Consider the following 13,965-nt stretch of genomic DNA (forward strand, 5'->3'; position numbering starts at 1 on the left):
TATCGTAGACGAAATATTAGATTTTCAATATGCGAACAGAAGATGTGTTTTTATGTTCAAGTGTAAATGGTTTAACACAAATAACAACAAAAGTAATAGGACACATGTGGATTTATGATACAAATTGATCAATATATCGTGCTTTTGGTATGTTGATGAGCCTTTCATCTTTGCTATCCAAGCACAATAAGTCTTTTGCCTTGATGACATAAAATATGATTGGAAAGTTGTTCAAGTTGTCCAAAATAAACGAATATGGGATGTACTAGAAATAGGTGATGTTGAAAATGAACAACTAGATTTACTAGAAATTATCGATGGAGTTCGAGTGGATGAAACCATTGAGGAGGTTATTTTATGTAGAGTTGACGTTGATCCTACAATTGTGCAACGACCAATTATTCGACATGGCGATGATGACTTCATAAACGATGATGAAGAACAATTATCTATCAATAACAGTTCAAGTGCTGATGAATAATTTGATTTTGATGATGATGATGAGTAATCATGTATCAACTCAATTATCTTTCTCTGTTTACACGTATTTCATACTAATTGTATACTATTTTGTCTTTTTTATATTTTTATAGATACGATGTCAACCTCTAATAGGTAGCAAGAGGCTGATGAAGAATTCCAGGAGTAAGAGATATATCTAGACAATACGGGATCTTCTGTGGGTGACATTTCAAGTTAGTATTCGTACACAACTTCGGTTGACTGAAATACATCCTAAATAGTTTTAAATTTTTTATTCCTCAGATTGTAGCTCTCCATCCAGAAGGAAATACGATCATTCGCAGAACATCAAGTTGGAAAAATACATTAAAAAACATGGGAGAATTCCAATTGTGATAAATGAAGGGGAGACGAAGTCGATTTCTCAACATTTGGTAAGATTTAGTAATGCATTTGATGTCGCTGTCAGATTTGTATTTTAAGTACGATGTCGTACTTTTTTTTATGTTCCAAACAAATTTGTAAAATTGGCTAAGAGTCAATTGTTGGTAAGTTTATAAGTTTATTCTTTTAGAATGTCATAAACATCATATATGCTAATTATTTCTTAATTATTTTGTAGCCTCATTTCGTGCTTGATCTATCCAGTCAACCACTTAATCATTTTATAGAACATAAAATGCAAAACTCCTTTAAAGAATTCAGAGCAGATTTGCACAAACATTACAAGAAATGTAGCAACCCTCAGCAAGCACATGCCAACATGCCTTAGTATTTTTTGTGTGACCACTTCGAGACTGAAGAGTTTCCAGTTAGAATAATTTATGGTGTGTATCATTTACTTCATTTACTATTATAGAGATGTCTTTTTTTTATTCGAATCTAGGAAATTTTGGAGACAAACAGGAAGAATAGAGAGAAATTACCATTCAACCACGTAGGCAGATCGAGATCGTTCCTAAAAATTCAATCAGAGCTGCAGGAAAAGGAAGGTTGAGAAATAGGACGTGTTGAACTATTTAGGGAAACACGCTCTAAAGGTGGCAAGTTCGTGAATAAGGCAGCTGAAGATGCACATGTAACAAATTTTGTTTTCTTTTCGTCTTGTTTTTCATTTCTAAGTTCAGTCGCTCATACTTACACACTTAATTAATATGTGCAGAATCAAATATTAGAATTACAATCCAACCCCACTCCAGAAGGTTCCCAACCACTAATAGAGGATGAAATCTGTGAGACGGTTTTGGGTAGACGACCCGGATTTGTAAAAGGCCTAGATTGGGGCTCTGAACCTAAGTCAAGAAGGGTAGCAGCTCATTGAGTTCATCATCTACTCAAGGAACGGAAAGTAGAGAGGTGGGGGAATTGAAAGCCAATTTCGAATAGTCTCAATTGAGGATTAAGGAACTTGAAGATGTTCAAAAATAAGTGAGAGGGGATCATGCAAGATAAATTGAAGAAATGAAAAAAATGATTGAAGACATGATACGATCATAGAGAGGAGGGTTATCAAATTAGGTATGATTATTTCATTATTTAGTTGTCTAATATGTTGTTGTCCTGTAGTTATGGTAGAAAAATAGTTATGTCTTACTATCCTGAAGTTATGGTAGCCAAACAACTGGATTTTCATGTCTTTTTCGTCATTATTGTGTGTTCGTTGATGTTGAGGGGAAGTTGGAGTTTTTTATCTATTCGTTGATGTTTATGAAGTTTGAATGTTGTGGGGTTGGGTAAGATTTGGTACACTTATTTTGGAGTTTAACTTGTAGGTTTTTGTGTGATTTTGGATGTTTATGAGCGTCAGGAATGTCATGGGGGGTGAATAGAGTTTGGTTATATTCGTTTTGCCATTGCACTTGGAGCTTTTGTGTGTTTATGGATGTTTATGAAGTCTGAATATGTTGTAGAGGGTGGGTTGAGTTTGGTTTAGATTGTTTTGGGGAAAACTTGAAGTTTTTTTGTTTATAGAAGTTTATGACATTTGAGGGTTTTTGTTTTGTTATAGGATGCTGTTTGGAGATGAGGTTGGACGATTGTTGGAGATGCAATGTTGGAGATGTTATGTTGGAGATGTTATGTTCTAGACATTGTCTTGTCTTTCTTTTATGTATTTCTGAAGATATATTTCTTGACGCTGTTTTCATCTTGTTTCTTTCATGTATTCCGAAGACATTTCTTTTATAAACTATCTTGTAACTTTTCTCTATTTTAGGTAATAAAGAATAGTATCGACTTTGTTTCTTTGTTTTATTTCTTATGTAATATCTTTGAGTTGGTTAATGATGTTTTATAGGTTATTCAGATTAAATTTTTTAAAAAATTACAAATTACAAATTAAATAATTTTAAAAGTAAATATTCAACAGTTGAAATTGAACTCTTGAACGACGTCGGGGGTTAGAGGAACTCCCGATGCCAGAAGGGACTGTCAAGAGTTATAGAGGAACTCCCGACGCCAGAAGGGACGTTGGGAGTTACAAAGAAACTCCCAATGCTAGGAAAAGCCATCGAGAGTTAAGGGAATCCCGACACGAGGAAGGGGTCGTTGGAAGTTAGGGGAACTACCAACGCAAGGAAGGGTTGTCGAGAGTTAGAGAAACTCCCGACGACATATATTAGGCGTCGGGAGTTGTTGAACAACTCTCGACGGTCATTTTGAGGTGTCGGGAGTTCTTCTCCCAATTGATTTCTCTCGACCACACTCCCGATGATCGATATGTCGTTGGAAGAGGAACTCCCAACGAGTTTTCCACCATTTTCCGACGATTTTGTGCGTCGAGAAAGGTGTGATTTCTTGTAGTGTGGGTTTCAAAGATAAAAATCCTCGAAAAAGAAAAATAATTAATAGTGAAAAAGACTTGGTTAAGGATGTAAATACCGATGAAGAAATCCTTGACATGAATAGTGAGGAAGGTGAAATACCTAAAGATAATAATGAGATTTCAATAAACTATGTCATGACAGGAAAAAGATGGAACCGAACTCATGTAGTTATCGACAACAATTTTACAAATCATGTTGCTCTTTATATTATATCTGAAAAATGAAGATTATGAATCAAAATATATTGAAGAATGTTGACTGAGAAAAGATTGGGTTCAGTAGAAAGAAAAAATCGAGGTAAAATTAAATTCACTTTAAAAATGTCAGGTTTTTTGACCAGTAGTCCGAACACCAGAAGGTGTCAACCCTATGGGATACAAATGAGTATTTGTGAGGAAAAGAAATGAAAATAATGTGGTCACAATATATAAAACAAGACTAGTTGCACAAGATTTCTCATAAAGACCAATTATGAGGAGACGTATTCCCTGGTGGTAGATGTAATTACATTAAGATATTTAATTAGTCTGACTGTGTATGAAAGTCTAGACATGTATCTTATAGATGTAGTCATAACATATTTATATGGATCTCTTGATAATGATATTTATATGAGAATCCCATAAGGATTGAAGGTATTTGAAATATATAAAAAAAAGTCCTGAAAATTGTATTCAATAAGGTTATTGAGATCACCATATGGATTGAAACAATTAGGACGAATGTGGTACAATCGCCTAAGTGGATATTTGTTGAAAGAAGGATATCAAAATAGTCCAATATGTCCATGTATTTTTATAAAGAAATCATAGTCATAATTTCCTATTATAACTTTATATGTTTATGATTATCTGATCCACACAAAACTAGATTTCAAACAGGTTATCTATTCACATGTGGAGGAACTGTTGTATCATGACGGTCAGTGAAATAGACCATAACGGCTACTTCCTCAAATCATACTTAAATTCTTACAATTCACGAGTCTAGTTGAGAATGTGTATGGCTAAGATCAATGACTCAACACATTTGTGAACACATGTGGTTTGTCTTCTAATAAAAATCTTCCAACAATATTGTACGAAGACAACACAACATGCATATCTTAAACCAAAGGAGATAGAACAAAGTATATTTCACCAAATCTTTTCTACACTCATGATCTTGAAGAAAATGGCAATATCACTGTACAACCAATTTGTACGAAAGATAACCTAGTAGACTTATTTACAAAGGAATTACCTACCACAATCTTTGAAAACTGGTACACTGAAGGATCTCATATCGAAGAGTTCCATGAGCGCATTCGGATCGCTTTGATCACACAGTGATCGAAATATATATTATACATTCAATACATACAATTATGCAAAAAAAATCTTAATTAACGATATGCTATGAACAAGATAAACAACAAGGGAGAGAGTTCCATACCAGTTGAAGAAACTCTTCACACTTCGGAACTCCAACTCAGCGGAAAACCTCCACGTGATCTACAAACGCCCAGCAGAAACGTTGACTGCAGCAGCACGAACAACGCGAACTCACGAATGCAACGAGGATGACACCACCACCAAAGAGCCTCGGGTATTCTCGGAGTGAAAACCCAAAAGGTGGGCTTTGGTGAATTTGGTAGAGGAAGAAGGACACGAATCGTGTAGGCGATAAGCAAGTGGGAGGGCAGAAAACGCTATCGTATAGCAGACTGCTTATCGTTTAGGAGGAGCTACACGATTGTATAGTATATACTGAACGATCGTTTAAGAAAAGGTACACAATCGTTTAGTAAAATCGGCACACTATACGATCGTTTAGAGAAGCTATCTGATCTTGTATACGACAGTGTGCGATTGTTAGCACGAGGAAGACGATCGTTTAGACGAAGAGGCGACTACCGTATAGGCTCTCGTTTCTTTAAGTGATCGTTTTACACAACACCAGCGCACTTTCGAATTCTCTTAGGCAATTGACGAATGAGGCGATAAAAAATGAAATGATTTCATTTTTTATTTCCTCGGTTACAATAACCGACTCATTCCCACTAACTCACGTCCAAACATGAAAATTGGCTTAATTATCATATAATTAACCAATTAATTAATTAATTAATATAATCATATTATATTTTTATCCTATAGTTTTATATCACATATCTACTATAGTATTTTCTCCTCTACTTGATACAAATCATATTTATATCTAATTTCCTCCAAAAGTAATATATCTCATACATTTAGCCAATTATATCATATATAATTAACCGGTCCAATTATATCATATATAATCGAACTTCCTCTTGTCAATTTGAACATTTCAAATTAACTTAAATACTGGTTCTCGACTTTATCCAAACTACCCAAGGAACCTAACGAGCCTGTGGCTTGAAGCTCCAACGGTCCGTGAATAGCTGACTAAACTCTTTAGCTACGAGATTCACCATCCGTTAACTGTCAGACATTCCACTAAAGACCAACAGCTGAACTCTTCTAACCACAGATATATTTCTGTGTCCATCAGATATAACCAATCGTGAATACGATGACCCTTCACAAATGCTCGTAAGTACAGTTGGGCCAAATTACCGTTATGCACTTGTAGTTACATCTCACTCCTTACGTACCACTGATTCCTCTAATGAATAATACAACATAGTCCAACTATGTGTGAACACATCTCGGGCCAAGAGAAGGTGTATAGTGCCACATCGTTCAAGTCCTGGAATCAGCCCTTAAGGTAGCTATCTATCTGCTTACCCATGCCTTGGAGAAGAGTGAATTCCATCTTGTGTAGCTGAGTTCCCAGCTCCTAAATCAGACGTTTCCCCAAAATGGTAGGTTTGAATCGATGACTGGCCAATCGCACACATATAAATCAAAGGACCGCCCTCAATGGTAGGAGTTCCCAACTCATTCAGGGTTGAGGTCATGTTACCTATGGTCATCCTAGTGAAGTGAAGTCTCTGTCATGAACAGTGTTATATAACGAGACGTTAACACTTCGTGGTCAGGTCTTATACAACTAAAATTTTTCCAATCCTTAGTAAACAATGCATACATCGCTTAATGCGTCCAACCACTTACCCTCCCAGGCAGTTGATTGTTGCTGACTTTACTCATAGACAAGCAATGTGTTAGTCTATAGACAGGCAGTGCAGCAGCTTCACACTAAGCAAATAAGATTACTCACATACTCACGCAACGCAAACCTCTCGGTGGGTTGCTACATGCTTCATATCCCTAATCCACCTGACTAAGTATGCGATATCCAAGCAATCTCACTAAGTGTTGCAATGAAAGTAAAGATGCTAAGTAAAGAAGATGGAGATGGGGTGGAAGGAGATAGAGAAATACATAGAAAACAAATTTTATTAATTTCTTAATCACAAGATGTCAAACAATACAATATAAGAAAGAAAGGAAAAGGAAATGACCGGTTGGAAGCAAAAACTTACTCCCAGGGGATGTGCGTCAAGGCTGCCAGTGGTGCCATGGATGGGCGGAGAAACTGCCTCTTTCGAGATCTAGCTTCGGTCGTCACTCAAAATGGATGCAAGAGGTGAAAAACTCTCTATCTTCTTCTCACGCATTTTTCTGGATTGCAAGGATCCGCCCTAGGCAAACATCAAGCGAAAACCGTGGATCACTTGAATTTCTGCTCATCGGCTTCTATTTATAGAGCTTGGGTCATCGATAGCATTAATTGGACTGCTCTGAGTTTGACATTCCGCGCGTTAATCCTTTCTGAACCTCTACCACTAATAGCGTGGTAGGTGAAATGTCAGCATCATCTTTTGGTTTTTCTCGAGGTAGATGCATTGATGCGTCCATTCCACCAACCTTGCGTTGATCCGATTAGTATGTGTTGTCGCGTAGCCGCAATTATTCAATGACCGCATTTGCTTAATACCGCAACTCTACATAATGACCGCAATCGCTTAACGAGCGTAACTCCCATGTGATGGACGCATACAGCTGATTACTGCAACATTCATGCGTTGATCGATGCATTTGCCTTTGCGATGGAGTGTTTCTTCACATGCAGTCGTCTATGCGGTGGTCCAGTTTTTGCGTTTACGTCCATTTCCTATTTTAGCTACAAAAATAGAATATTGAACACATAATAACGTAAAATAACGAGTTAGCTGAGATTCAACATGCTGATCGATGAAAACTCACTTTCTCGTGAATTCCTATCATGATTGCCACATATTCTGCCTAACAAACTTCATAATTCTAAGTAAAAAGACTAAGATGACATGCATTTCTACATGTCATCAGACGCCCCCGCTCGCATGTCTCCAACACGAATGATCAGGATCAGACCATCTGTGACTAGTCACAACACTTGTGACCATTCTATAAAGCAGCCGACATCTGTAGCGTTACCAGGATAAGGTTTCCCTTCTATATCCATATACTACAGACCATTTTGGTTATCACTCAAGACATGATCCACTTGTATGTCACCACATACATGCTTGAGTCAGATACAGATAACCAAAGATTTTAGGTTTATTGGTTTGTGGTAAAGCAAATAAAACAAATAAATAAGCAAAAATACAAGATGTAAAGTAAATATTATATATTAACAACACAAGCGTTCGTACAAACTGTTTACAAACTATAGGACACGAGACTTTAGGACATCAACCCCAAAAATCTCCCACTTGTTCTAAAGCGAAGTGGGGTGTACAAAAAACTAGTACAAAATAATAAACTAGAGCATAAAAGCCGAGTACAAGAAAATCTCCCACTTGCCCTAGTCCAACCGCGGGCGATCCTATAGACCCATGCTCCGTAGGTGACCCTTAAACACTGTAGCCGTGAGAGCCTTCGTAAAAGGGTTAGCAATAATAAAATGGCCTGGGTTAAACTGATGCGTCTCATCTTTTCAATCTCTTGAGGTGTCTTAGGATACATGTCCTTAGACAAAGTGACTCCATGCCTGAACGACAGTAGGCCCCTTCTAGAGTCCTGCATTGAGTACTTGAGCAACATCTTGTCAATGTACGATGCCTGAGACAGTGCTAGCACTTTGTTCTTACGATCCCAAAAGATTTATATACCTAGAACAAACTGAGCCTCTCCCAAATCTTTTACTTAGAAGTCCATTCTTCACCAATCTCTCAATCCTATTGAGATTGATGTGCCCTAAACGTAGATGACAAAGTTGAACATTTTCTTTTGGAGAAATTCATCGACGTTTTGATTGAGTTACGGCAGTTCTGAACAATTCAGTATTATGGAGGGAATTAATGGCTAACAACCTTAGCACATATAAATTCGATTCCAGATTTGCTGTGCAAATAAAAACACCATCTTTATGAATAAACATTTTATCTACATTAAAAGAGATAGTATATTTACATTGCAATAAACACTTTACAAAAATGAGGTTTCTCTTTAGTTTGGGAACATTATATACATCATTTAAAACAAGAAACCTATTCTGTAAAGCTAACTGGAGTCCTCTGCCCGGTGCCTACTTGCATCGTCATCTCACCAGCCTCCAACTATCACCAAGATCTAATCCCCTAAAAAGAAGAACAAGCATGGTTAGTGGCACCCGAATCAATTATCCAGGCAGAATCATCATTCTCGACTAAACAAGTTTCAAGAACAAGTAAATCATATTTACCTTTATCAGCCTTGGTTGCTTTCTTCTCTTTCAGATACCGAGGACAGTTCCTCTTCTAGTGTCTATATTGGTTGTAGTAGAAACACTTTCCCTTAGCAACTTGTGGATGCTTACTTGGGGCGACAGGCGTGGGTTAGAAGGTGCCTTCCCTTTTCCCTTACCAACCTTCTTCTTCTTCTTCTTCTTCCCATTTGCAGAGTTAGAAGCAGAAGGTGCAGACTTTGTTCCTAAGGTCGAACCTCTATAAAACGTCCTGGAGGATGAAGCAACATTTGCCTCACCCTTCTGCCTCTCCTTACTTTTCAGTAAATATTGGTATGTCTGCAACTTGTTGAGGAGAGTTGTAAGGTTATATTTCACTTTGTTAAGAATCACATTGCTAACAAAGTGTAAGAAGCTCTCCAACAAAGAATGCAGGATTATGCTAACCTGGCTGCCCTCATCGATGGTAGACCCATTCAACTCTGCCACATTGAAGTGGACCATCATGTTTAGCACATGTTCACGAATAAATGTGCCTTCTGCCATTTTGGAGATGAATATGTATTTAAGAGCCTCATGTATAAGTTGTTCAGACGGTTGTCCAAACATCCCCCGCAGGGACTCCATGATCTCACGCGCTGAGACCATAGACTCATGTTTCTTAGCCAAAACTTCAGAAAGACTTGCCAAGATGTAGGCTCGGGCCTTCTCATTCGCCCTTGTCCATCGCTCGTATGCCTTTTGAACATTTCGAGCGACATTAGAAGCTGGAATAGGAGGACAAGCCTCCGTGAGAGCGAACATGAGATCCTCGATGATCAGAATCGTCATGATCATATGTTTCCATGTTGTGAAATTATCGCCATTAAGTTTTTTGGCGCTTAGTAATGCTAACATAGCTGTTGCCATTTTGAAAAAGTTTTTGAAAATACAAACAAAACTTTATTAGAATTTGCTGAACCACTTTTAAACCAATCAGTTTTGCAAAACAGTTTCAAGTACCTAAGTTATAGACATCTATTTTGCAATGATGCCTCAATGAGGCAAAACAAATGCCACCGATGGGGTGATCAGTTGCCCCTTCGTTGGGATGAGAAATTTTCAACCATTAGGCAGATCCAACCCTTAGAACTGAACCTAACAACCACCATTTTTTGGTCCAGAATCGTTAACCTTTAACTATTTCGCGTAAATGTAACCCCTTGCTTTCGGTGCTAGAATCTCGCCCTAATGAGCCCACCGTAGGGAAGAAACAGATTAGGACAAGAGATTAAGTTACCTTATCCTTTTACAAGAGATCAAATAAAGCAACGCGCAAAACTGTCATCCTTTAGGGGGACACTCCCAGGGTGCCTCGAGGCGATGCGCAGTAACTTTATTCAACCTAACGAGAGAGACCACGGGATATGCTATCGTACTTCCCGCTCCCATTTACTATGAACACTCTCTCCATCCACCTTGATATTGACCTACCCAAACACCATCCGTTTGGGGGACACGCCAAAGGTGCCGCAAGGCTGAGGCTAGATCTCACAGTGTGGACTATTTAGGAGAAACATGAAAGGTTTAAGTGAAGCATTTTATGCCCCCAAGTACCTCCTACTGAATGTTCTACCTAGGGATTCATTAACTTAGACAATTCAGCTATTGATTTTAGTCTAAGTCGTCTTTTTAAACTCTTCTCATAAACAACGTTTGTCTATGAAATATGAACAAGTTCAAGTAGTCACATTTAAACACTTTAATGGACTATCCTTGCATGCATCAAATCTATCTAATTCACCTTTCCAGGTAAGTTCCCAGGTAAGGGTGTTATGTTTCCGTCAACTTAAATACCCCAGCCTAGACAAAACCCGCCTTAGACAAAAGGTCCCTTATAAATAGATTTGCTACACTTTAACCTTTTATTAGCCAATTTAATCCTATTAAACTGATTAAAAGATTAAAGTCTTAGGGTTGCTAATCGTATTAGAACTGTGATCTTAGGTCTATGTGATCCAAGTTTTAAACACTTTAAAACCATGGATTAAACCTAAGTGAGCATGCATATCTTTCTTATTTCTTTTAGTTCTAATTTCTCTTTAACTTTTAAAAAGAAACAACTAAAACCATTGCACACAACGAGGTGTTTATAACATTTATAAAGTAACCTATGTGTCATGCTTCATGCAATGTCCGGTCATTATTATATATAACTTTTATATAACGTGTAACAACCAAGCAAACATGCTATCATTCACCATTATACTATAACAATTATAATATAAAGATGATGCATGTTAATTCTTTTTATGCATGCATAAATATAACTCTTATATTATATGATGCATGAGCATGCTCTTACATAATTAAATCATACTTTTCTAAATTATAACAATTACAATAAAGAGATGATGCAGGATCATTGCATAACCTAAGGTGGGATTTACTATATGTGCATACCATATGACATATAAAAATATACATCACATGTAATAGATAAAAAGATTAATGGACCGGGATAAGCCTTTATAAATAATCGGAATGAAATACCCTATCTATTACATTTTTCATCGAGGAAACAGGTTCACAGGCAAACAAACCGTTAGGAGGTCTTCATCGTGTAGCAAACTCCAGTAGGTAGATGATCGTTCAGCGCGCACTAGACGATAGAAGCATAAATAAACGATCATGTAGATGACGGCGAGGCTACGAAGCTTGGTCGTCTATGCGATCGTGTAGCGCGACGACAGGTAAACGATTTACCTTGCCTTACTAAGCAATCGTTTAGTCAGTTACTAAGCGATAAAGTTTGCTAACCTAAACGATCGTCTAACGCGCACGCTTTAAACAATACGCGAGCCTCTCATCATCTACACGATGTGTGCAACCAGGTAAACGATTTACCTTGCATTACTAAGCGATCATTTAGTTAGTTACTAAGCGATGAAGCTTGCTGACCTAAACGATCGTCTAGGCGCGCGCTTATTAAGCGATCTGCGAGCATCTCGTCGTCTACACGATGTGTGCAACTAGGTAAATGATTTACCTTGCAATGCTAAGCGATCGTTTAGTCAGTTACTAAGCGATGAAGCTTGTTGACCTAAACGATCATATAGCGCACGCGTTAAGCGATCTGCGAGCATCTCATCGTTTACATAATGCGTGCAACCAGGTAAACGATTTACCTTGCGATGCTAAGCGATCGTTTAGTCAGTTACTAAGCGATGAAGCCTGTTGACCTAAACGATCGTATAGCGCGTGCGCACGTTAAACGATACTCAGTGATAGCGTACCCGATCGTCAACACGATACGATAAACTCTTGATCGCATACTTCATTGTTTAACTGATGCGTTCAACAGCGATTGCTTACTTCTTCATCTTTACAATGCGATCAACAGCGATCGCGTAGAACATCTTTTGAAGATGCGATCAACCCTAGATCGCCTCCTTCTTCGAATAACGGAAACACTTGCCCAGATCGCTTACCACTCTTATGCAACGCTTGCACAGATCTGCTTCTTCGACGAATGACTCAAAACAAACAAACTTTGGATACAGACTCAATAACGATTATTACTGCCCACAAACGCAGGGGCCTTTACAAACAACCACAAATGTCGAAGGATCTAAATCAAACCGAGGTAAATCATCCCAAAAACATCCATTAATCCGCACATTCACGACAAAATTTAACTATTAAACCAGCATAGAAATGCACCCACCATGAATGTATATTTCATTTCGTTGCAACAGATAAAATCGGAGTATCAAAACCTGGCTCTGATACCAATTGAAGGATCTCATACCGAAGAGTTCCATGAGCGCATTTGGATCTCTCCAATCTCACAGTGACCGAAATACATATTATACATTCAATACATACAGTTATGCAAACAAATCTTAATTAATGGCATGCTTTGAACAAGAAAAACAATAAGGGAGAGAGTTCCATACCAGTTGAAGACACTTTTCACACTTCGGAACTCCAACGTAGCAGAAAACCTCCACATCTACCAACGCCCAGCGGAAATGTCGACTGCAACAGCACGAACAATGCAAACTCACAACCGCAACGGGGACGACACCACCATAAAAGAGCCTCGGGTATTCTCGGAGTGAAAACCCAAAGGGTAGGCTTTGGTGAATTTGGTAGAGGAAGGAGGAACATGAATCATGTAGGCGATAAGCAAATGAAAGTGAAGAAAACGCTATTGTATAGCAGACTGCTTATCGTTTAGGAGAAGCTACACGATCGTACAGTATTTACTAAACGATCGTTTAGGAAAAGGTACACGATTATTTAGTAAAATCGGCACACTATACAATCGTTTAGAGAAGCTATACGATCGTGTAGGCGACAGTGTGCGATCGTTTAGCGCGAGGAAGACGATCGTTTAGGCGAAGAGGCACTATCGTATAGGCTCTCGTTTCTTTAAGCAATCGTTTTACAAAAACACCAACGCGCTTTCGAATTCTCTTGGATTGACGAATGGGCGATAAAAAATGAAACGATTTCATTTTTTATTTCCTCGGTTACAATAACCGACTCATTCCCACTAACCCACGTCCAAACGTGAAAATTGGCTTAATTATTATATAATAACCAATTAATTAATTAATTAATATAATCATATTATATTTTTATCGTATAGTTTAATATCACATATCTACTATAATATTTTCTCCTCTACTTGATATAAATCATATTTATATTTAATTTCCTCCAAAAATAATGTATCTCATATATTTAGCCAATTATATCATATATAATTAACCAGTCCAATTATATCATATATAATCAAAATTCCTCTTGTCAATTTGAACATTTCAAATTAACTCAAATACTGGTTCTCGACTTTATCCAAACTACCCAGGAGACCTAATGGACCTGTGGCTCGAAGCTCCAACGGTCCGTGAATAGTTGACTAAACTCTTTAGCCACGAGATCCACCATCCGTTAACTGTCAGACATTCCACTAAAAACCAATAGCTGAACTCTTCTTACCACAGATATATTTCTGTGTCCATCCCGGATATAACCAATCATGAGTATGATGACCCTTCACAGATGCTCA

At 37.7% G+C, this 13,965-nt stretch overlaps 1 protein-coding gene across 1 annotated transcript; it reads right to left on the reverse strand.

Moving 5' to 3' along the window:
• Positions 1-8,152: 8,152 nt before the first annotated feature.
• Positions 8,153-13,613, reverse strand: LOC150032995 (uncharacterized). Its single transcript, XM_090307419.1, has 2 exons — positions 8,925-13,613; positions 8,153-8,820 (listed from the first exon to the last, which is right to left on the reverse strand). Exon 1 carries the CDS (start codon positions 9,813-9,815, stop codon positions 8,955-8,957), a length of 861 nt encoding a protein of 286 aa, XP_090163545.1. The 5' UTR covers positions 9,816-13,613; the 3' UTR covers positions 8,153-8,820; positions 8,925-8,954.
• Between the last annotated feature and the right edge of the window lie 352 nt (positions 13,614-13,965).

Source organism: Benincasa hispida, chromosome 11 (genome assembly GCF_027475165.1).
Source record: "Benincasa hispida cultivar pf3 chromosome 11, pf3_genome.v1.1, whole genome shotgun sequence".
In the NCBI taxonomy this organism is placed as follows: domain Eukaryota; kingdom Viridiplantae; phylum Streptophyta; class Magnoliopsida; order Cucurbitales; family Cucurbitaceae; genus Benincasa; species Benincasa hispida.

Excerpts from the sequence above, each read along its gene's own strand:
- LOC150032995 (XM_090307419.1), bottom strand. The coding sequence starts at position 9,815 with ATGGCAACAGCTATGTTAGCATTACTAAGCGCCAAAAAACTTAATGGC.